Source organism: Myiozetetes cayanensis, unplaced genomic scaffold (genome assembly GCF_022539395.1).
Source record: "Myiozetetes cayanensis isolate MyiCay16 unplaced genomic scaffold, myiCay2020 scf167, whole genome shotgun sequence".
NCBI classification, from domain to species: domain Eukaryota; kingdom Metazoa; phylum Chordata; class Aves; order Passeriformes; family Tyrannidae; genus Myiozetetes; species Myiozetetes cayanensis.
In genome coordinates, this window is record NW_026087348.1 from 58,958 (window position 1) to 80,677 (window position 21,720).

The 21,720-nt window shown below is 66.7% G+C and overlaps 4 protein-coding genes across 4 annotated transcripts; 1 reads left to right on the forward strand and 3 right to left on the reverse strand.

The window, feature by feature from the left end:
* Positions 1–513: 513 nt before the first annotated feature.
* Positions 514–5,045, reverse strand: DCAF15 (DDB1 and CUL4 associated factor 15). The gene is given in 14 exon segments (XM_050311799.1): positions 514–776; positions 1,040–1,075; positions 1,078–1,154; positions 1,425–1,529; positions 1,589–1,674; positions 2,044–2,172; positions 2,256–2,347; positions 2,426–2,515; positions 2,901–3,089; positions 3,589–3,725; positions 3,801–3,907; positions 3,988–4,120; positions 4,300–4,397; positions 4,907–5,045. Coding segments are annotated over 14 exon segments (1,464 nt in total). The 5' UTR covers positions 5,036–5,045; the 3' UTR covers positions 514–720.
* A 570-nt stretch (positions 5,046–5,615) lies between these two features.
* On the reverse strand, positions 5,616–15,272 carry LOC126638157 (coiled-coil and C2 domain-containing protein 1A-like). The gene is given in 28 exon segments (XM_050311803.1): positions 5,616–5,900; positions 5,978–6,025; positions 6,140–6,216; positions 6,876–7,002; positions 7,088–7,151; positions 7,484–7,533; positions 7,634–7,768; positions 7,906–7,996; positions 8,247–8,346; positions 8,449–8,500; positions 8,596–8,650; positions 8,966–9,055; positions 9,282–9,398; positions 9,800–9,858; positions 10,239–10,358; positions 10,772–10,941; positions 11,531–11,603; positions 11,856–11,986; positions 12,086–12,217; positions 12,343–12,388; positions 12,476–12,589; positions 12,591–12,797; positions 13,074–13,199; positions 13,794–13,856; positions 13,959–14,062; positions 14,153–14,279; positions 14,697–14,761; positions 15,169–15,272. Coding segments are annotated over 27 exon segments (2,550 nt in total). The 5' UTR covers positions 14,748–14,761; positions 15,169–15,272; the 3' UTR covers positions 5,616–5,879.
* Positions 15,273–15,472: 200 nt separating this feature from the next.
* Positions 15,473–18,546, forward strand: LOC126638155 (retinitis pigmentosa 1-like 1 protein). The gene is made up of 8 exons (XM_050311800.1): positions 15,473–15,477; positions 16,023–16,060; positions 16,177–16,285; positions 16,365–16,425; positions 16,507–17,883; positions 18,071–18,156; positions 18,260–18,328; positions 18,404–18,546. The coding sequence occupies exons 2-8, from the start codon at positions 16,030–16,032 to the stop codon at positions 18,492–18,494; spliced, it is 1,824 nt and encodes a 607-aa protein (XP_050167757.1). The 5' UTR covers positions 15,473–15,477; positions 16,023–16,029; the 3' UTR covers positions 18,495–18,546.
* On the reverse strand, positions 18,514–20,335 carry NANOS3 (nanos C2HC-type zinc finger 3). Its single transcript, XM_050311804.1, has 3 exons — positions 20,213–20,335; positions 19,433–20,129; positions 18,514–19,133 (listed from the first exon to the last, which is right to left on the reverse strand). The coding sequence occupies exon 2, from the start codon at positions 19,896–19,898 to the stop codon at positions 19,470–19,472; it is 429 nt and encodes a 142-aa protein (XP_050167761.1). The 5' UTR covers positions 19,899–20,129; positions 20,213–20,335; the 3' UTR covers positions 18,514–19,133; positions 19,433–19,469.
* Between the last annotated feature and the right edge of the window lie 1,385 nt (positions 20,336–21,720).

The following is a 21,720-nucleotide window of genomic DNA, read 5'->3' on the forward strand; positions in this document are numbered from 1 at the left end:
GCGTTTTCGATCATTTTGTGCTTTGTGCCCCAGGGAGGGGCCGTGTCGTGGCCACCCGTGTGGAAATCAAGCCAAGCCTGGAATTCTGGGGTCCGGGGAGGTCAGGGCCCTCCCCCCACCCCGCGTGCCCCCGGCCCCTCTCCCCCTCCCCGCCGACGCTGTTTTTTACCTTTTGTAGCTTCTTTGTAAAAGGAATAAAAACCAACCGCGGTGTTTGCCCGGCCCTGCCTGAGCCGGGGGGGCCGAAATCCCGGGATTCGCCCAAAGTCACTGGGACTCACCCCAAAAAAAACAGGATTCACCCAAAACCACTGGGACTCACCCCGAAAAACACAGGGTTCACCCAAAATCACTGGGACTCACCCCAAAACCCCACGGGATTCACCCCAGCAACCCTGGGCTTCACCTCAAACACCTTGGATTCACCCCGAATTCCTGGGATGCAGCCCAAAATCTGCCCCAGAGCCCCCAGGACTGACCCCAAAACCCCAGTGAAACGAAAGTGCCAGAACGTGGAAATGGGAATATTTATGGGGGGGCTGTTGGGGGTTGGGGGGGGGCCCCAATAATAAAACACTGAATGGGAGAAGGAAAAAAAAACAAGAACAAAAAAACCCCCAAATGGCCCCAAACTGGGGGGTGGGGCCACTTCCCGTGTCCGTCCTGTGTCCGTGTGTCCGTCCCGTGTCCGTGTGTCCGTGTGTCTGTCCCGTGTCAGGGTCACAGCACGATCCACGTGTAGCGCTCGTTGTCTGCCAAGACCTTCAGGGAACAGCCTGGGGGGAGTTGGGGGAAGTGTGAGGAGGGGGCAGGACCCCCAAAACCAACCCCAGACCCCTCAGGACTCCCCCCATTGCCCCCTGAACCCCCCAACCCCTCAAGAGCCCCCTGGGATCTCCCAGACCCTCCTGTGACCCACCCCAGGATCCCTCCCAGGATGGCCCCAAACCCCCCAGCCCTTCCAGATCCCTCTGACCCCCAAATCCCCCATGCACCCCCAGGACCCCCAAACCCCCTGGAGCCCCCCAAAGCCCCCCACCCTTGTGCAGGGCCTCGTTGGTCATCCTGTGCACGCCCTGCCGGGCCCCTCGGGGACGAGCCAGCGCATCACCGTGTCCACGCAGCCCTTGCGGTACGAGCTCCACACGCTGCCGCTGCAAAAGGGGCACAGCGGGATTTCGGGGGGAGCTCGGGGGGATCCTCAGCTCCCTGAGCCCCCACTGTGGCCCTGAGTCCCCCCCAGCCCCCCAAACTGCTCCAGGGGGGCCTCAGAGCCCCACCCGACACTCCCGGACTGGACCCAGCGCCTGCCACAGCCCCCCCAAACCTCCCCTAAAACCCCCCATGAGCCCCCAAACCAAACCCCAGAACCTCCTAAACCCCCTGAACCCCCCAAACCTCCCTGAGCCCCCAGCCCCCCTCACCTGGTCTGGCCCCTGACCTCGGTGAGGTCCCCGACGCCCACGGTGGCGAAGGTGCCGTTGTTGAGGTCCCAGGACACCTTGAGGCTCGTGTGGTACGTCCTGGGGCTGGGGGACATCAGCGCAGGGGGACACCCTGGGGGCAGGGGACCCCAGAACCCCCTCACCGCAGCTGCCCCTCCTCGTCGGGCGAGGGGAAGGCCAGGAGCAGCAGCCCGATGTTTATCACCACTTGGTTGGTCTCGGGGCACACCTGGGGGGCACAGACGAGGGGCACGAGGCTCAGGGGGGTCTCTCAGAGGGTTTTGGGGGGGGTCCCCAAGGGGTCTTAGGGGAGTCCTGCACTGCCAAGACCACAAGGGAGGGGGGGGCGGGTCTAGGGGTGTTCAGGGGAACCTGGGGGAAATCAGGGGTTCTGGAGGGTGTTTAGGGGATCCCTGGTGGTCCCGGGGGCTCTGGGGGTTTCAGGGCCCCCCCCACCACCTCATTGATGACAATGTTGTAGTGGCTGAAGATGCAGAACTGCTGGGCCAGGGGCGTTTGGGGATGCAGGGGGTCTCAGGAGCTTTGAGGGGGGTTTCAGGGGTGTCTGAGGGGTTCCTGGGGGCTGGGGGTCTCTAACCTCGAGGATGACGATGTCGTAGTCGCTGAAGGAGCAGAACTGCCGCCCCCAGGCCGCGTCGTTCCTGATCACCTCGTTAATCACGTACTCGAAGTCCAGCGTGAGCTGCTCCACTGTCAGGAACTGCCCCTGGGGGCCCGGAGGGGGTCAGGGGGGGCTCTCCCGAGGTTTTGGGTCCCCCCCGGGGGTTGGGGTCCCCCCAGGCCCCCCACCTGTGCCGTGGCCCGGTCCCTCAGGGGGGTCAGGCTGCGCCCGCTCAGGTCGGTCACCACGAACGGGAGGGAGATCTTGTCGTCCTCTAGGTCTGGGGGGTTGAAGAGGTGAGGCGGGGGCTCCCCACACCCCCTAGGGGTCCCCCCTCCCCCCCGGGGGTCCCACTCACCCTGGGGGGGCTCCCCGGGCTCCAGCACGTAGCGCAGTTTGGTGTAGTTGACGTAGGCGGGTTCTGGGGAGTGCCCGGGGGTCCCGGGGGCTGCGCCTCCCTGGGGGCTGTCGGGGGCCGTGGGGGGTCGCAGGGGTGGACCGCGGGGGAGGGGCGGGGGTCGTCGTCCCCCTCCCCGAGGGCTCCCCAGGTCCCCCCACCCCCTGTGCCCTCCGGAACAAATCGGCCACAAACTCCTTGGCCTTGGCCACGGCCGGGAGGGGGCGTGGGGGTCCTGTGGCCTGGGGGGCTCCAGGGGTCTGGGCGGCCGGGAGACCCCCAGACCCCCTCCAGCTCCTCGGGGGCGTGTGGGGCGCTGCTTCCCCGTCGGGAGGGCCCTGGGACGCTGCGGCGCTCGAAGAGGATCTGCCGGAGCTGCCGTCGGCCGCGGGGACAGGGGGCCAGGGGGTCAGAAGGGGTTAGGGGTCCCGGGGGCGCTCAGGGGGTCCTGTACCCGCGGGGTGCACGGCGATGGCGCAGGCCACGAGCGAGAAGCTGGTGTTGAGCAGCACCACGTGGTCCTTGCGCAGCTGGAAGGCCGGCTGGAAGGTGGGGAAGGGATACACCACCTGGAACTTGGTGTGCAGCAGGAACCCGTGGCGCAGGCACGCGGGGGGGGCCTCCCCTGGGGGGCACGGGGGGGTCAGCGGGGCACCCCAGACCCCCCAAAGCCCCCTCGCGGCACCCCCTGGGCTGGGCAATCCCCAAAGCCCCCTTGCTGTGCCCCAGGACTCAGCACGGGGACTCCCCGCTCACCTGGGGGCAAAGGGGGGGTCAGGGGTCGGGGTCTCACTGGAAGGCTCAGGGGCTGGGGTCTCACGGGGGGCTCAGGGGTCTCACCGGGGGCCTAGGGGCCAGGGTCTCACAGGGGGCTCAGGGGTCTCACCGGGGGTCTCAGGGAGGACGGGGTCTCACTGGGGGCCTCAGGGGGCCAGGGTCTCACCGGAGGGCTGGGGTCTCACGGGGGGCTCAGGGTCTCACCGGGGAGGGTCAGGGGTCTCACGGGGGCTCAGGGGTCTCACCGGGGGCTCAGGGGTCTCACCGGGGGCTCAGGGGTCTCACCGGGGGCTCTAGGGGTCTCACCGGGAGGGTCAGGGGTCTCACGGGGGGCTCAGGGGTCTCACTGGGCGGGGGGCTGGCCCGGCGGCAGGCTGGGCAGTGGCGGGGCGGGGGCACGGCCACGGCGCTCACGTAGATGTCGCGGTGGTTCTCGTCGCTCATCAGCAGCATGTTCATCTGCAGCCCCGTGGCCGAGCGCGTGCTGGGGGGCACAGGGCGGGGGGGTCAGGGATGCTCCGGGAGGACACTGGGGTCCCCAGGCGCAGGGGCCACCCACTTGAAGCCGAAGACGATGACCTTGTCGCTGTCCCCGGGCCACTCGCACACGGTCAGGTACAGGTCGCTGTAGATCTCCTCGTCCTGGAACAGCCTCACCTGGCGCACCTTGGGGCGGGGCGGGGGGCGGTGGGCGGGGGCTCTGGGAACAGCCTCGGGGTCCCCCGCAGCCCCCCCGGTCCCCGTACCAGGCGCAGTTTGCTGTGCACGTTGAACTCCCACCAGTACAGGTGGTACACGTAGAAGGAGAAGTCGTCCCCGGAGCTGCTGGTGTAGGACAGGACGTACCGGCCACACTTGGAGAACCCCAGGAAGATGTGCCTGGGTGGGGGGGCACAGGGACGTGGGGACAGACGGACACGGGGTCAGCTCACAGTCCCCCCAGAGTTTGGGGACACCCTGCGGAGTTGGGGTCCCCCCTCTCACCCCCCAGTGTTGGGGTTCCCCCTCTCACCCCCCAGGGGTTGGGTCCCCTCCCAGATTTGGGGTCCCCCTCTCACCCCGCGTACAGGAACTCCTCGTCCACGATGCTCTTGAGGGACACACAGACACGGGGGGGAAGCTTCCGGAAGAGCCGTGGGGAGAGCTGCCCACTGAGCTGGGGGGGCACGGGGGGCTCAGGGACTCCCCGAACCCTCCCCATCGCCCCCTCCAGCCCCTCAGCCCGTCCCTGTGATCCTCACCCCCTCACAGACACCCCCCAATTCAGGGCTCCCCCAGGACCACCCCCTCCACACCCCCAGCTCGTCAACACCGACACGAGACCCCCGGACGTGTCCCCGCCCACGACCCCAATTCCCTCCCTCAGAGCCCCCCCAGGGACCCCCTCTCCCCTCACAGTCCCTCAGGGTTCCCTCACTCCCCCTCTTCCCTCAGGGTCCCCGAGTTCGCACCCACCCCTCAGGGTCCCCTTCTCCCCTGCGTCCCCCCCTCAGCCCCTCCCGCCTCCTCAAGGACCTCTCAGGGTCCCCTGACACCGCCCCTCTCTCCTCACGGTCCCCTCATCCCCTTCTCCCCTCACGGTCCCCTCAGGGTCCCCTCATGAACCCCCCTCCCCTCAGCCGCTCTCTCCCCTTAGCCCCCCGTCTCCTCGGCGGCCCCGCTCACCCGGACCCGGTCCAGCTGCCTCACGAGGTGCTCTCGGCGGCCCCGGGCGGCGGCCCCAGGCCCGGCCCCGCCGGTGCCCCCCCTCTTGGCCCCGGTTCCTCCCCGCTCCGCTTTCGAGCTCGGCGCCATTTTCCCGGCCCGGCTCTTCCGCCGCGCCGCGCGCCGCCGGCGGCCCCGCCCACGCCGCGCCCCCATTGGCCGCCGCCGCGCGGCCCGCGCAGCCCATTGCAGGGCTCGTCCGTCAATCCCCGGCGCGCCCCGCCCCCGCGGAGCAGCGCGGCCAATCGGAACGCGGCGGCCGGGACGCGATTGGCCCGCGCTCCCGCCCGTCCGTTGTGGCGGGGTTGCCATGGAGACGAGGCCGCGGCGGGGGCGGGACCACGCGGTTGATTGACAGCTCGGGGACAGCGGGGGGGGGGCACCGGGAGTGACCAAAACCCGCGGTTTTCTTCTTAAAAACTTTATAATTTGTGAGAGCGCCCGAAAGAACCCGAAACAGCCCCTTGACCCCCCCGCCCCAGGCACTTGGGGGAGCAGCAGGGACCCGCTTTGGTGGGGGGACACGGGGAGGGGTGGGGGCAAAGTGCTTTGGGGGACACCGGGACCCCAGGGGAGAGCGGGGGGTCAATGTCACCCTGTTATTGGGGGAGTGTCAGTGTTCCCCTATCGCTTGGGGGTCAGTGCAACCCTGAGGGACCATTTTGGGGGGCCAGTGTCACCCTGTTATTGGGGGGGATTCAGGGGGGTCACCATCACCTTGTCATTGGGGGGGGTCAGTGTCCCCCTGTCATTGGGAGGGGTCAGTGTCACCCTGAGGGGGATTTTGGGGGGGTCCCTGTCACCCCGGGGGGGTCACGTAGCAGCAGCTCAGATGCCTGTGATTGTCACAGCAGCAGTGGCAGGAAGGGGGTCCCCAGAGCACCCCCAAACTCCCTGCACCCTGTCTGGTCCCAGCCCCTGCTGGGGGGGGGCCTCATCCACGGAGCTTTTGGATCTGGAAGAGAAGAGGGGGTCAGGAGGGGTTGGGGGCCAGGAGACCCCCAAAATCCACCCCCTTTTGGGCCCCCTCACCTCGCTCTCCACCAGGTTCCGTTTGTACAGGGCCTCCTTGGCTGCCTCCTGCGGGGGAAGGGGGGGGTCAGGGGGGCCCCAGAACGACCCCATGGGGGGCACCGGGGTTTTTGGGGGTCTGGGGAGGGTTCTGGGGGCTCTGAGGAGGGTTTGGGCTCTCACCCGCTGCCCCTCGGTGCCGAGGCGCCGCGCGGCCGCCGTGTAGAGCTGGAGGTGCCGCTGCAGCTGCTCCAGGTACTCTAGGAACGGGAAAAACCGGGAGAGAAACCGGGATAAACACCAGGAAAAAATGGGATAAACACCGGGAAAAACCGGGAGAGAAACCGGGATAAACACCGGGAAAAACCAGGAGAGAAACCGGGAAAAACCGGGAGAGAAACCAGGAAAAACTGGGAGAGAAACCGGGATAAACACTGGGAAAAACTGGGAGAGAAACCGGGACAAACATCGGGAAAAACCAAGAGAGAAACTGGGAAAAACCAGGAGAGAAACTGGGATAGAGCAGGGAAAAAAAAAAGAGGATAAAAATGGAGAAAAAACAGGATAAAACCCAAGATAAACCAGGATAAGAACTGGGATAAACTGGGGGAAAAAACAGGATAGACCGGGAATACAAAGTGGTATAAACCAGGAAAGAAAAGGGGATAAAAACAGGGATAAACTGCTGGGGGTGGAGAGAAGGGACAAAAACTGTGGAAAAAAGTGAAAAAACAGGAGAAACCAGGATAAAGTGGGACAAATAGGGATAAGCCGGGATAAAAAGCGGGATACACCACGGTACACCAGGACAAAGTGGGACAAACCAGGATGCACTGGGATAACCAGGGACAAAACGGGATAGAGAGGGAAAGGCAGGGATTTTGGGGTGCTGGGGGGGACTCCCCAACCCCCCCCTCACCCGAGCGGAACTGGGGGTCCCCTCCCTGCAGCCGCGTCCGCAGCCCCTGGATCCGCCGGAGCAGCTCCTGGTGCTGCTGCCGGAGCTCGGGGGGCACCGGGAGGCCCCCCCGGCTGAACGGCACCATCTGGGGGGGGGGAGAGAGATGGGGGTGTCAGGAGGGGCTGGGGGGGGTTCAGAGCCCCCCCCCAAAACCACCACCCCCCCCTCACCTTCCGCTCCAGCCGCTCCCGCTCGAAGAGCAGCAGGTGGAGGCTCGGGAATGTCGGGAGGGATCTGGGAGCGAGGGGATGGGGGTCAGAGCAGGGGATCCCAGGGGAGAGCCCCAGAACCCCCAGTTCAGCCCCCCCAACCCCTCCTGAAGGGGTCCCACTTCCCAACCCCCATCCCACCCCTATTCCCCCCAATTCCCACCCCCATAGGGACAATTCCCATCCCTGGATCTGCTCATGTTAACCCACCCCTCCGTGACTCCCCCCCCAGAATTCCCAGTGCTCAGGGCACACCCAGTGTTCCCAGTTTTCCCAGCATTCCCAGTGTTCCTGGCATTCCCAGCCTCCCCAGTGTTGCTGGCGTTCCCAGTATTCCCAGTTCTCCCCACCCCTCACCTGTTGTTCCCGTCCTTTGGGGCTGCTGGGGCCCGTTTGGGAGCAGTGACCTGGGTGGGGGGGTGGAAGATCCGGGTTATCCCGGGATATTCCCATCCCAGGGGGTGCAGGATCCGGGTTATCCCGGGATATTCCCATCCCAGGGCTCACCTGGGCCTCGTTCCCGGGCTCCAGGACCATCCAGCGCTCGGAGCGCGGCTCCAGCTCCCGTTGGCTCCCGAGGGGCTCCCGGATCCGAACCCAAACCTCCAGCCGACCCCCCGTTGGGCGTCGCCCATCCAGCAGCTGGAAAACAGGGAATGGGGGGGGGGGGAGCCTGGGACTCACACAGGGTCCGGGAAGAGCCACAGGAATGGGGAATGCCCTGGGACGGGGATGAGCCCCGCTGGGAACAGCGGGAAGGAAGGGCCGCCCCCCCTCACCTCGAGCTGCTCCCGGAGCTCGCAGGAGCCCTCCAGGCCCTGGAGCCGCAGCTGCGCCAATCCCAGAGCGCGCTCCGGCCGGAACAGCCCCCTGGAACAGCGAGCCGGGGGGTTATCCCGCACCTTGCCAGGCTTCCCACGCTGCCCAGCCCATTTTCTGCCTCTTTTTTCTGTGCTTCCCGTTCAATATTCCGCGTTTTCCGCGCTGCCTCCCACGTTCTCCCTTCTATTCTCCACACCGTTCCCCACCTGTCCCATCCAGCATTCCACGTCCTCCATGCTGGGATTTCCTCCCCAACCACCCCCCCAGTCCCCCAAAGCCCCAAAAAAACCCCCCTTACCCCTTCTGGGCCACCTCGAACTTGATCCCTCGGGAGCTGAGGAGCCTCCGGAGCCCTCGGTGCCCCCGGAGCAGCCGGAGCCGGAACCGCGCCCCGAATTCTGGAAGGGGGGGGACACGACACAGGGAGTCAGGGACCCAGCACCCAGAGACCCCACAGCCCAGCTAGGGGACTCCCCCACCCCTCAACTCCCGGGATTTACCAGGACAATCCGTGCTCTTCACCACGGGGGTCTTGTCCCGCTGAGCCTCCTCCTGTGGGGGGGGGACATTGTGGGGGACAGAGACATGGGGGGACAGGGGAGGACACGGGGGGAGGACACTGGGGGGGTCCCCAGGGCCCCACTCACCGCACTGGGGTGGGGGAACTCGAAGCGCACGAAGGTGTCCAGGTCACTGGGGCCACTCCTGGGGGACACGGGGGACACAGGGATGGGGGACACGGGGGACACGGGGGACACAGGATGGGGACATGGGGGGGGACACGGGGCACCAGGTGTGTGGGATGAGGGCCCCACAGCCACACCTGCCCCAGTCCCAGCTCCCCAGTCCCAGTTCCCAGTCCCAGCTCCTCCTCCCCTCACCCGGGGGCACTGGGAGGCCGATCCCCCAGCTCCCAGTGTGCCCAGTCCCTCGTTCCCAGCGTTCCCAGTCCCTCACCCGGGGGCACTGGGAGGCCGATCCCCCAGTTCCCAGTGTGCCCAGTCCCTCGTTCCCAGCGTTCCCAGTCCCTCACCTGGGGGCACTGGGAGGCCGATTCCCCTCTCTATTCCCAGCTCCAGGTCGCTGCTGCTCAGCTCTGGGAACATCCTGTGGGGGGGATCAGGGGGGAGAACCTGTCAGATCCCCCCTCAAGGTGTGCCCACACCTTTGACCCCCCTCAGTGCCCCTCCCACGTTTCTACCCCCCCCAAACCTTCCCCCTACAGGATGCCCCCCCACTTTTCCCTTCTAGTGCCACCCTACAAGTTGCTCCTCCCCCCAGTGGCCCCCCAAGTTGCTCCTCTCCCCCAGTGCCCCCTCCCGTCCCCCCTCACTTGATGACGCTGAAGGTCCTGTGCTCGTAGCGGGGTCTCGGGGGGGGAGCCCCCCTGTTGTGGGCCCTCCTCAGGGTCTCCATGTGCCGCCGGCACTCCTCGGCCAGGGCCTCGCACCTGGGGGGGCACCGGGGCATTGGGACCCCCCCTGGGACCGGGAAACGCCCCCTGGGATTGGGAACCCCCCCTTGGGATTGGGAACCCCTCGTGGGACATTCATCCCCCAGGACAGGGACTCCCCCTCCCCGGGATTGGCACCCTCCCTGGGATGGGGAATTTCCCCCAGGATCAGCCTTCCCAGGATTGGGACCCACCCCCAGGGCAGGATTGGGACCTTTCCCCAAGATCAGGACCCCCAGGGCAGGATTGGGACCCTTCCCTGGGATCAGGACCCCCAGGGTAGGACTGGGACCCTTCCCTGGGATCAGGACCCCTCCCTGGGATTGGGACCCACCCCGGGCTCGGCCTTCTCTTCCTCAGGGAGGAGGAAGGTCCCACCCCCTCCCCCCCACCCAAACCTGGTGGTCTCTGAGATGTTCCCGAGGTGGGCGAATTGCCGGGAGTAGGTGAGACACATCTGGGGGGAGAAAGGGGGGGAAATAGCAGGGAAAATGAGAAAAAAGGGGAGGAAATGGGGGGGAAAGAGGAAGAGCGAGACTTCCACATCCACTCTGCAGGGCCCTCCCCACCGTTTTTGAGCTCCCAACTCCCCTAGTTTGTTGGGGTCTCCCTGTTTTCGGGGGATGCTCCCCAGTTTTGGATACTTTTAGGATTATTAGGATTCCCTCCCCCCACCCCCCAGTTCTGGACACCCCCCATTTTGGGGTTTCATCTCCTTGATTTTGGCCCCTCCCCAAGGTTTTTGACCCCTTCCCAGTTTCTGGGGTTTCCCCCTTTAGTTTTTGGGGCCCCCCTACCCAATTTTTTGCCTCCCTCCCATTTTTGGGGCCCCCTCACCTGGTGCTGCTTCCTCAGAGTCCCTGCCAGCTGCAGGAAGGTCTTGGTGGTCTCGGGGGGCACCGGCACCCCCCCAGGGCCCAGCTCGAACTCAGTCCCGTCCAGGGGGGGCTCTGGGACCTGTGGGGGGGAAAGGGAATCCCGTGGGATGAGATTCCCTGGGAGAGGGGGGACAGGGGGGCACTGGGGACACAGGAGGATCAAGGATGGGATGGCATCTGGGACCTGAAGGGATTTGGGATCCAGCACAGCAAGAAGGGGCCTCTCTGGAGCCTCCCCCCGACCCTCCCTCCGCCCCCTCAGACCTTGGTGGTGTCCACAGGGAGCCCTCACCCCCATCAGGGGGTACCCCCAGCCCCTCCCAGCCCCCAGGGACCCCCAGGAGCCCCCAACCTGTGCCAGATCAACAGGGAGCCCCCAGGACCCTCCCAGCCCCCCAGGGACCCCCAGGAGCCCCCCAATCTGCACCAGATCGACGGGGAGCCCCCCAGGACACCCCCAGCCCCCCAGGGACCCCCAGGAGCCCCCCCAACCTGCGCCAGGTCGACGGGGAGCCCCCGGGCGGCCCCCAGCAGCCCCTCGACGCCCTTGGCGCGGCGCAGCAGCTCCTTGGCCGCCCCCAGGTCGTTCCTGCGCTTGGCCCGGAGCGCGGCCCGGGAGAACTGGGCCCTGCGGAGCTCCAGGAATTCCAGCTGGGCCTGGGCTGGGAGACAGGAACGGCCCGGAGAGAGAGGGGGTCACAGCCCTGGGGATCCCGGTGCCCCCCTCCCAACCCCCCGGGACCCCCCCATACCTTTCCGGTGGGTTTGGGAGCCGGTTGGGAATTCGGGGTCCCTCGCTGGGAGCGTTCCGGGGGCAGAGGCTGCCTGGGGGTCCCAGGGGGCCGGGCGGGGTCGGGCTGTGCCGGGAGACACCGTGACGGGGTCAGTGGGGACCCCCAGGAATCACCAGGAATCCCTGGGAATCCCCACCTCCCGGGCCCCCACCTGGGGTCCTGCCTCCCCCCCCGCCTCCAAAGCCTCCAGACCCCCACACCTGACCTTGGGCCCCTCGGGGATCCCCCCTTCCTCCTCCTCCTCCTCCTCCTCCTCCTGGGGGGTCCCCGCCAGCCTCGTGGCCGCCTCCAGCATCCCCGCCACGCTCGGCTCCGCCGGCGCCTCCGAGCCCTGGATGGGCGGGAAGCCTGGAAAAGGGGGAGAATCCCGATGGGAATGGGGGTGTTCCTGGCTGGGGACATTCCCCCCCCAGGTTGTGGGGAGGGATTTGGGGTCGTGGAGGGACCGGGAACGTACCTGGCGGCACCGGGAGCTCCGAGAGATCCACGGCTTTGCCGGCACTGAGAGCACGGAGAGCGGCCTGGTATTGCTGGGGGGGACACAGGGGGTCAGGGGGGGCACTGGGAGCACTGGGAGGGCCCACAGGGGGACTGGGATCATCGTATGGGGACTGGCACTGGATGCCCATTCTGGGATTGGGATCCCCATTCTGGGATTGGGACCCCCATTCTGGGATTGGGACCCCCATCTTGGGATCGGGATCCCCATTCTGGGATTGGGATCCCCATTCTGGGATCGGGGCCCCCATTCTGGGCCCAGGATGCCCCCCAGCTCCGGGCACCTTCACAATCCTCTCGTGCATCCGGACTTTCCTGCCGTCCCCGCTCTCCTTGGCCTGGGCAGCGGCCGCCCGGTACCGCTCCATGCGCTGCTCCAGCGCCTCCCTCACGTCCCGGGGGGCTGGGGGGGCTCCTGGGGGAAGGGAAACCCCCAAAACCCCCTCAGAAACCCCTCAGAAACCCTCCATGCCCCTGTCCCAACCTGCCCCCCCTGGGAGCCCCCAGGGCCCACCTGGGGCGGGGGGTGCCGGTGGATCCCTCGGCTCCGGTGGATCCCTTGGCATCGGTGGATCCCTCGGCATCAGTGGATCCCTCGGCTCCGGATCCCTTGGCACCGGATCCTTCGGCTCCTCTGGCTCTGGACCTGCGGGGAGGGAGTGCCTGGATGCCCTGGGACCAGCAGGACCCAGGGGCGGAGGGGGGGATTATCCCCTCCCCAAAATAAGGGGGTTTGGGCCCAGCAATCCCACCCCCCCCATGGGGTCTCACCCGGGGCACGGCCCTGCCCCTGCGCCTCCAGCTGCGCCTCCAGGCTCTGGAAAACCAAGGGAAAACAGGAATTGGGGGGCGGCCAGGCCCGGGGATGAGGGGTCTGGGGGGGATCTGGGGGGCTTTGGGGTACCTTGGCCGCCCGGTAGTGGCCCAGGGCGGTGGCCGTGTCCCCCCGGCGCTTGGCCAGCAGCGCTTCCCGCTGCAGCTCCCGGAGCCGCACCCGGAGCGCCGGGACGGGGCTCGGGATCCGGGCAGGGAGCCGGGCAGGGAGCCGGGCAGGGAGCCGGGGATGGGGCCAGGGTACGGCTCGGGGGCTGGGCTGGGGGGTTGGGGGTCTCTGGGGGTTCCTGGGCAGGGCCCCTGCCCCCCTTTCCCAGCGCCACCGGAGGGGGAATCTCGGCCTCATCGATGCTCTTCCCGCTCCGGACGGACTCCAACAGCTGCTCCAGGGTCTGGGGACACAGGGAGGGGGAAATCAGGAAAAACAGCGGGAAATGGGGAGCAGAGGCAGGACGGGAAGGGTAAAACGAGGGTTTGGGATTGGGAAATGGGGCAGGATGGGGATCAGAGCGAAGGAAAGTAGGATAAAACAAGTCAGAACAGGGAGAAATGGGGTAAAACTGCTCAGAGTCGGGAAAAGCGGGATAACCCCCAGTCTGTTCCAAAGGCTTTAGGGGCCTGTGAGGGAACTGGGGGCGGACTCAGAGGACCTGGGGCTCTGGACTCACCCGCAGGCCGCGCTGGAGCCGCCGCAGCCGCGCCCCGTCCCCGGCGTCCCGGGCGTTCCCAGCGGCCTCCCGGTACAGATCCAGCCGCTCCGACAGCACCGAGAGCAGGGCGGGACCCAAGGGCTCCTGGGGGCACACCCCGACCCCCTGGGATCACCTGGGACCCACACCCTGACCCCCTGGGATCACCCAGGACCCACACCCTGACCCGCTGGGATCACCCGGGACCCACACCCTGACCCCTGGGATCACCCGGGACCCACACCCTGACCCACTGGGATCGTCCAGGACCCGCCCACAGCGAGATCCAGGGCTGGGGTCACGCCCAGGATCCCCCACAGCAACGTCTGCTGGGATCACAGGCTAGGATTGCTGGGATTGGGGCTGGGATCACTGGGACCAGGGTTGGGATCACTGGGATTGGGGCTGGGATCACTGGGATCAGGGTTGGGATCACTGGGATTGGGGTCACTGGGATCACTGGGATTGGGATCACTGGGATCACTGGGATTGGGGTCACTGGGATCACTGGGACCAGGGCTGGGATAACTGGGATTGGGGTCACTGGGATCACTGGGACCAGGGCTGGGATAACTGGGATTGGGGTCACTGGGCTCAGGGTTGGGATCACTGGGATTGGGGTCACTGGGATCACTGGGATTGGGATCACTGGGATCACTGGGATTGGGATCACTGGGATCACCCCCTCTCCGGCTGTACCTGGGTTGTCTCCGTGGTGGCCTCGCTCCCGTCCCCCTCCTGCAGCACCTCCTGCAGCTCCGCCTGCCCCCAAAATCCCAGGAATTGACCCCAAATCTGGGAATCAGCCCTGTCGGGGGCACAAACCCCCTCCCCAGGCTGGGACCCCCCCCAGCCCTCCCTCACCAGCAGCTCCTCCTCATCCTCCAGCTCTTCCTCCTCCTCCTCCTCCTCCTCCTCAGCGGGGTCCCTGAGGCAGAGCTGGGCCAGGGCCCCCACGGCTGCCAGGCCTGGGGGGGACACGGCAGGGACAGGGGGGGTCACAGACCCATCCAGGGGGTTTTGGGGCTTCACCCCCACCCCCCCGGCTCCCAACTCACCCTGTGGGGTGGTCGGGGCCACCCTCCCTGGAGCCCCCCGGGGCTCCCCCAGCAGCTCCAGCAGCTCCTGTTCCAGTTCAGCTCCATCCGGGACCCCCTCCGGGGGGGCATCCAGCACCAAACCCATCTGGGGAGGGGGGAACAGGGCTGGGGGGGGGCACAGAGAGACCCCCGGGCCCCCCCCAGGGAGAGGGACAGGGCTGGGGGGTCACAGAGACCCCCAGAGCCCCGGGGAGGGGAGGAGGGGGACACCCTCGGATCGGGGAAAGGGATCCCGGGGGGCAGAGGGAGATTCCCAGGATCCCAGGGGGCAGAGGGGGGGTTCCCAGGATCCCGGGGGACAGAGGGGGATTCCCAGGATCCCGGAGGGGCAGAGGGGGGGGTTCCCAGGATCCCGGGGGCAGAGGGGATTCCCAGGATCTGGGGGTAGAGGGGGTTCCTAGGATCCCGGGGGCAGAGGGGGATTCCCAGGATCCCGGGGGCAGAGGGTCCTCCCGGCCCCCAGGGAGGTGCAAAAGGGGGGAGTCCCGGGGGTCCCACGCACCTGCCGGGCCATGGCCGCCCCCCGGCCCGGGACCCTCCTGGCTCGGCTCATGGCTGCGAGTGCTCCTGGGGGGACAAGGGGGCCAGGGGGTCCTGGCTGAGCCCCCGCACCCCCACAGCTTCCTGAGAGCCCTCTGGAGCCCCCCAGCCCCTCCCAACGTCCCAGCCCTCCTCAGAGCCCCCCCGGCCCCATTTAACCCCTCAGAGTCCCCCAATGTCCCATCTCCTCCCGAGACCCCCAACAGCCCAATTTACTCCCCAGATCCCCCAAAGGCCCTGATTCCCCCGTTTCTCCTCCCAGAGCCCCCAAAAGCCCCCGTGTCCCCACCAGAGCTCCCCAAAGGGTCCCGGTCACCCCTTCCCCTCCCAGAGCTCCCCAAAAGCCCCCGTGTCCCCACCAGAGCTCCCCAAAGGGTCCCGGTCACCCCCTTTCCCCCCTCCCAGAGCCCCCCAAAAGGCCCCGTGTCCCCCACCCCGCTGTCCCGGTCCCGGCGCGCCCAGTCGGTCCCAGTTGCTCCCAGTTCGTCCCAGTCTCTTCCTGCTCCGCCGGCCGCTGTCAACACCGCCGCGCTTTACGGCGCCGACGTCGCAAAAATAAATAAATAATTAAATAAAAATAAATAAATAAATAAAACCGTGGCCGCATTTCGCTTTACGACTCGAGTGGGGAGAACTACAACTCCCAGCGTGCCCCGCGCGCGGGAAGAAACGGCGGGAAGGGCGTGAGGGGAGGCGGTGGGGAGGGCGCCCCCTGGCGGGCGGAGAGAGAGGCGCGAATTTGGGTGAAATTTGGGGGAAACTGAGGCGGAATCGGGGGAAAGCCCCGGCTTTCGCCTCAGGCCTGGAGGGTTTGGGGCTTCCTGGCGCGGTTGCGGCTCTGGGGAAGCGGGGGGAACACGGGTATTGGGGGGGATGAGGTGGGAAGGTGGTGGGGGGAAATGGCTGCTGAGGGCTGAGTGGGAATTGAGGGTGTTGGGGACAGAGGATGGGGTGTTGGGGGGTATTGGGCAGGCTGGTGGGTATTGGGGGCACTGGAGTGTTGGGGGGAGGGAATGGAGTGTTGGGGGGTATTGGAGAGGCTGGTGGGTATTGGGATTGGAGTGTTGGGGGGTATTGGAGTGTTGGGGGGTATTGGAGAGGCTGGTGGGTATTGGGGGGATTGGGGTATTGGGGGCATTGGAGTGTTGGGGGGTATTGGAGAGGCTGGTGGGTATTGGGGGCATTGGAGTGTTGGGGGCAATGGGCGTACGGGGGAGTATTGGGGGTCTGGGGGCTGTTTGGGGGATGCTGGGGGTGATTTGGGGCTGCTCCGTGTCACCCCCGGCAGCACCGCGATGGGGAAGCGCAGGGACCGTTCCTGCCCAGGTAACTGGGAAGCACCCAAATATCCCGTTTGGGCCCAAAATGATCCCTTCCCCACCCAAAGCAGGACCCAGGGACCCCTCCTCCCCAACCAGACCCCCTTTTCCCCCCGTCCCCAGGCAACAGGAGATTCCAGGCTCCCAAGCGGATCCTCCGGGAAACTTCGGGAGCTGCTGGCGCGGCCGTTCCCATTCCCACTGATCCCACCGGGATGGACCCCCAGGGCAGGTACGGGGGGGTCCGGGCAGGGCGGGACCTGGGATGGATCCCTCCCAGTCCAATCCACCGGATTTGTCAGATCCCACAGCGGGAATGAGGCTGATCCCGAGGGAATCCAGGTGGGAGAGCGTGGAGCCGGACCCCCTCAGGTACGGAACCCCCCCGGCACGGCCCCCACCCCAAACGCAGGAAAAAACCCCAAAACTGGGAGTTCTAATGTGGTTTTTCAGGAAGGAACAGACGAGGGAATCAGAGATCCTGGAGCACCGAAACAGGGAATTCCGCATGGGATGGGAGAGGATCATCTGGAGTTGTCCCAACAGGGAATTCTGGAGGTGGATGGGGCAGGAGAGGAGCAGAGAGAGCCACCAAAACCAGGAAACTGGGATGGGATGGGAGAGAACTGTCCAGAATCACCCAAACCGGGAATTTTGGAGATGGACGGGGCAGGAGAGGATGGGCTGGAGTCAGTGGAGCAGGAAACTTCGGATGGGATGGGAGAGAATCACCTGGAATCATCGCAGCTGGGAATGCCAGAGAAAGATGGGGCAGGAGAGGAACAGCTGGAAACAGCAAAACATGGAATTCCAGAGGCAGATGGGGCAGGAGAGGAACAGCAGGAGCCACTGAGAGAGGGAATTTTGGATGGGATGGGAGTGGAGCGAGTGGAATCATCCCAGCTGGGAACTCCAGAGGCAGATGGGGCAGGAGAGGAACAGCTGGAAACAGCAAAACATGGAATTCCAGAGGCAGATGGGGCAGGAGAGGAACAGCTGGAGCCACTGAGAGAGGGAATTTTGGATGGAATGGGAGAGGAGCAACTGGAATCATCGCAGCTGAGAACTCCAGAGGCAGATGAGGCAGGAGAGGAACAGGGGGAAACAGCAAAACATGGAATTCCAGAGGCAGATGGGGCAGGAGAGGAGCAGTTGGAGCAGCTGGAACAGGGAATTTCAGAGGGAACAGGAGAGAATGGGCTGGAATCACCAAAACCAGGAATTTCAGGGGCAGATGGGGCAGGAGAGGAGCATCTGGAAACACCAACACCTGGAATTGTGGGTGGGGGAGGAGAGGAGGCACCGAAACCGGGAATTCCGGAGGGGAATGAGGCAGGAGAAGAGCAGCCCGAGCCACCAAGAGACGGAATTCGGGATGGAACAGGAGAGAACGAGCCAGAATCCCCAAAGCAGAATTCCAGAGCCCCCGAGGACACAGCCACAGCCACGGAGGGTCCGGATGCAGCGGGAGAGAGGGAAGGAGGGGACCTGGAGCAGGGATGGGGGGGGGACACGACAACACAGGATCGGCCCCAAGACCCCCGGAGTGGGGAGGGGGACCCGGAGAGTGGGAATGGCGAGAGTGGGAATGGTGAGAGGGGGAATTCAGACAGTGGGAATTGCAAGAATTCTGAGAGTGGGAACGATGAAAGCAGGAATGCCCAGAGTAGGAATACCAGGAGTGGGAATGGCGAGAGTGGGAATTCAGAGGGCGGGAACACTCGGAGTGGGAATTCCAACACGGAGCTCCCGGAGCCGGATCCCGCAGCTTCCAGCACCGACCCCCAGGAACACTGGGAAGGGATCAGCCTGGAGCTCCCAATAGAGCAGGTACAACTGGGAACCAACTGGGACCCCTCCCACCCCAAACTGGAACCCTTCCCATCCCAAACTGGGACCACTCCTCACCCAAACTGGGACCCCTCCTCACCCAAACTGGGGCCCTCCCAATCCCAAACTGGGCCCAGGCCCCCTCCCCAGCCCGTGTGCTCCAGTCCAGCCCCCTCCTCCCGCACAGCTGCCCCTGGACACCCCTGGACACGAGGCCAGGAGCTGGATCCACCCCAAATCCATTGGGAACAGCCCGGCCGTGCCGTGGGACAGGTGGGTGGATCCAGGACAGCCCCTCCTTTGGGAACAAACCCTGCTTTGGGCTGCACTCCCCAATTTTGGGGTGGGACAGCCCTGACCCCACCTCTCCCGGCAGCAGCAGGGCGGAGCCGGCGGACGCCACCGACATCATCCGGGGGCTCATCCGGGAGCTCTCGGACCTCAAGTGAGTCCCAAACCCCTGTGGGATTCCCTGTGATGGGGGTCCAGCCCCCACAGTGACCCCCTGTTCCCCCCACAGCCGCCTGGCCATGGGGGCCCGCCGGGGGCTGGAGCTGCTCCGCAGGCCGAGGCCGCGCCAGGGCCGGAGGAGCCGCTGGAAGGAGCCGTAGGGACACCGGGACACCTGGAACAGCCCTTTATTCATGGAATAAACACTCCTCCAACCAGGGAACGGCTCTGGCACACGGAAGGCAGGCACCCTGCCCGCTCTCCTGGGTGAGCAGAACCTGAGAAATCCACCCAAAGCTCTTGGGAACAACTCTGATGCTTGGAGAGCGGCTCCGGTACCCAGACCACCAGCCCTTCCTGGCCCCCTCCAGGCCTGGCATTAACCAAAACCCCACAAACCAACCCAAACTATCCAGTAGCGGCTCCATACCTGGAGCACTGACCCCTTCCTGGCCTGGGATTAGCCAAAACCCCACAAAACAACCCAAACCATCTGGTAACAGCTCCAGCACCTGGAGAACAGCTCCAGCACATGGAGCACTGGCCCATTGCCAGCCTGGAATTAACCAAAACCCCACAAAACAACCCAAACCGTCTGGTGCTCCACACCTGGAGCACTATCCCCTTCCTGGCCTGGGATTAACCAAAACTCAACAAAACAACCCAAAACTCAGAACTGAAGCCGCTGGCAGCGCCCAGATCCGGCCAAACCGGCCTTTCCCGGGATCCCACGGCGTCTGTCATGGGCGCTGGTGCCACCAGGAAGCGCCGTGCCGGGGTTTCATCCTCAGAGCGAGGCCCTGGAAGAGAGGGGGGAGAAGAAGGGAGTGAGCACCGGGCACCACCAGCCCCCCACCCCAGGAGTGAGGCCAATCCCACGAGGAGATTCCTCGTGGGAATCCCACTCCTGGCTAAAACCCACCCTGGGACGCGCCACGACCCCGGGGGACATGGGACCCTCTGCCCCTCAGCTGCTTCCCAGCGCGCCCTCCCATTCCCCGAGGAGATTCCTCACGGGAATCTCCCCCCCTGGATGTGCCACATCCACCGTGGCATCCCCGGGATGCCACGACCCCCCTGCCCGCCCGCCCCCCGGTACCTGCGTGGGGACACGGGACCCTCGGTCCGTTGCTCGGCTACTTCTTGCCGCCCTTCGCCGCCCGCTTGGCCCCGGCGCCCGCGGCGTCCCCGGGCCGCTGCCGGACGTACACCGAGGTGTAGCCGCGGCGGGTGAGGGGGCAGAAGCGGCGGGTGTGGGCGCGGTCCTGCGTGGCCCCGCACTGCGGGCACACGTAGCTGCGCAGCACCGGGCACTGCAGGCGCCCGCCCGCGTCCCGCAGGCTGTGCCCGCGGTACACGGCGGGGGCCTCCCCGTTGTGCCGGCAGAACGCGCAGGGCGGCCCGGGGGTCGCGGCCGGGGGGGCGTCCCCGGGGGGGTCCCGCGGCAGCGCGGCCACCAGCGCCGCCAGCCCCAGGTAGTCCCGCCACATGTCGAAGGGGCCCGCGGGCTCCCGGCGCGGCGGCGGCGGCGGCGGGGCCGGGGCGGCGGCGTTCGCGGGGCTCATGGCGCTGGGAAGGGCCGGGCGCTGCAGCTCCGGGCGTCCCGGGGCTGGGAAGGGCCGGGCGCCGGAGCTTTGGGGTTCCTGGCTCTCCCCGTGCAGGGCGGTTTGGGATGTCGCGGTGTTCCCGGTGCAGCGAAAGGCCGGATCCCACAGCTTCGGCGCTCCCGGTGCTCCCAGTCCAGCGGGGTGGGAAATCGCGGCTTTCCCACTGCTCCCAGTGCCGTGTGCGGTGAGGTACCACGACGTCCCGGTGCTCCCAGTCCAGCGGGGTGGGAAATCGCGGCTTTCCCACTGCTGCCAGTGCCGCGTGGGGTGAGGTACCACGACGTCCCGGTGTTCCCGGTCCAGCGGGGTGGGAAATCGCGGTTTTCCCACTGCTGCCAGTGCCGCGTGGGGTGAGGTACCACGACGTCCCGGTGTTCCCAGTCCAGCGGGGTGGGATATCACGGTGCTCCCAGTGCCGCGCGGTGTGAGGTACCACGACGTCCCGGTGTTCCCAGTCCAATGGGGTGGGATATCACGGACGTTCTGGAGCTCCCAGTGCACTGGAGGTGGACACTGCGGTGTTCTGAGCTATCACGGCGCTCCCAGCGCTCCCAGTGCGGGGTGAGACGCCTGAGCGCTCCGGAGCTCCCAGTGTTCCCAGTACCGTGTGGGGCTGTCCGCGGGTCCACGTGCCTGGTGCTCCCAGTGTTCCCAGTGCTTCCGGCGCTCGCTGCCCCGTCTCTTGCTGCCCCCAGTGCTTCCGGTGCTGGGTGCTCCCAGTGCTCCCAGTGCTCCCAGAGCTCCCAGTGCACCGCCCCGGCCCCGCTCCCACCCCCGCCGCTGCTGCCTCTGCCTCCCCTGGGGGTCCGGGGGAGTCCGGGAAGAGGGGAGGGGTCGTGCCCGGTTGAGGAGATATTGTGGGGTGGAAGTGGGGGTACTGGGGGGTACTGGAGGTGATTTGGGGCCGCTCCATCAGCGCTGCGATGGAGAAGGGCAGGCATCGCCCCCTGCCCAAGGTAACTGAGAAAGGCCAAAATGTCCCAGTTTGGGTGGGGAAGGGTCATTTAGGGCCCAAACTGGGACCCGGGGACCCCCAAACTGGGACCCTCCCCACCCAAACTGGGGGTACCGGGTCTGGGGGAGACCTCGGGGGGGGCGGGACCAACTCAGGTCGGCGGCCCCGCCTCTCGCTCGCACGCCCCGCCTTCCTCGGCGCTCATTGGTTGTCCGCAGGCCGCGCCCGCCCCCATCGACCACGCCCGCCCCACTCGGCCACGCCCGCCCCACTCGGCCACGCCCCACTCGGCCACGCCCCACTCGGCCACGCCCCTCCGCTCCCTTTAAAGGGGCCGCGGCCGCCGCGAACCCCCGAGGGCCGGGCCGGGGGGCTTTGGGGGGCTTTGGGGAGGGGCCTGGGGGGATTTGTGGTGAGGGGGAACCCCCGGTTGGCCCGGCAGCGTCCCTGGGGATGGTGTGAGGGGAGTCAGGGGCTTCGTGGCACAGCCCAGCCTGCCACGGTGTGAGCGGGGAAACTGAGGCACGGCCCCTTCGCCGGGGGGTGAGGGATGGGCTGGTGGAGCCGCTTGTCCCGCGGGCGGTGGCACATGGTGGCCCACGGGCTCCGCCGCTTCACCCTGAGGCCATCCCACCGCCGCCACCGCGGGGGTCCCGGTGCCCGTCCCGGGAGTCCCGGTGTCCGTCCCGGGGGTCCCGCTGCTCATCCCGGTGGTCCCGGTGCCCCCGGCGATGCCACAACCCCGGCCCGGCCCCGCCCGGCCCCGGTGACTCACCGGTCCCGGCAAGTCGGCACTTGACGCCGGGCCTGGGATGGGGGGGGGGG

Coding starts and splice junctions, on each gene's coding strand:
- LOC126638155 (XM_050311800.1), top strand. CDS start 16,030: ATGGGGAAGCGCAGGGACCGTTCCTGCCCAG. Junction 18,157..18,259: donor CCGGCCGTGCCGTGGGACAG/GTGGGTGGATCC, acceptor CTCTCCCGGCAG/CAGCAGGGCGGAGCCGGCGG. Junction 18,329..18,403: donor CGGGAGCTCTCGGACCTCAA/GTGAGTCCCAAA, acceptor TTCCCCCCACAG/CCGCCTGGCCATGGGGGCCC.
- NANOS3 (XM_050311804.1), bottom strand. CDS start 19,898: ATGAGCCCCGCGAACGCCGCCGCCCCGGCCCCGCCGCCGCCGCCGCCG.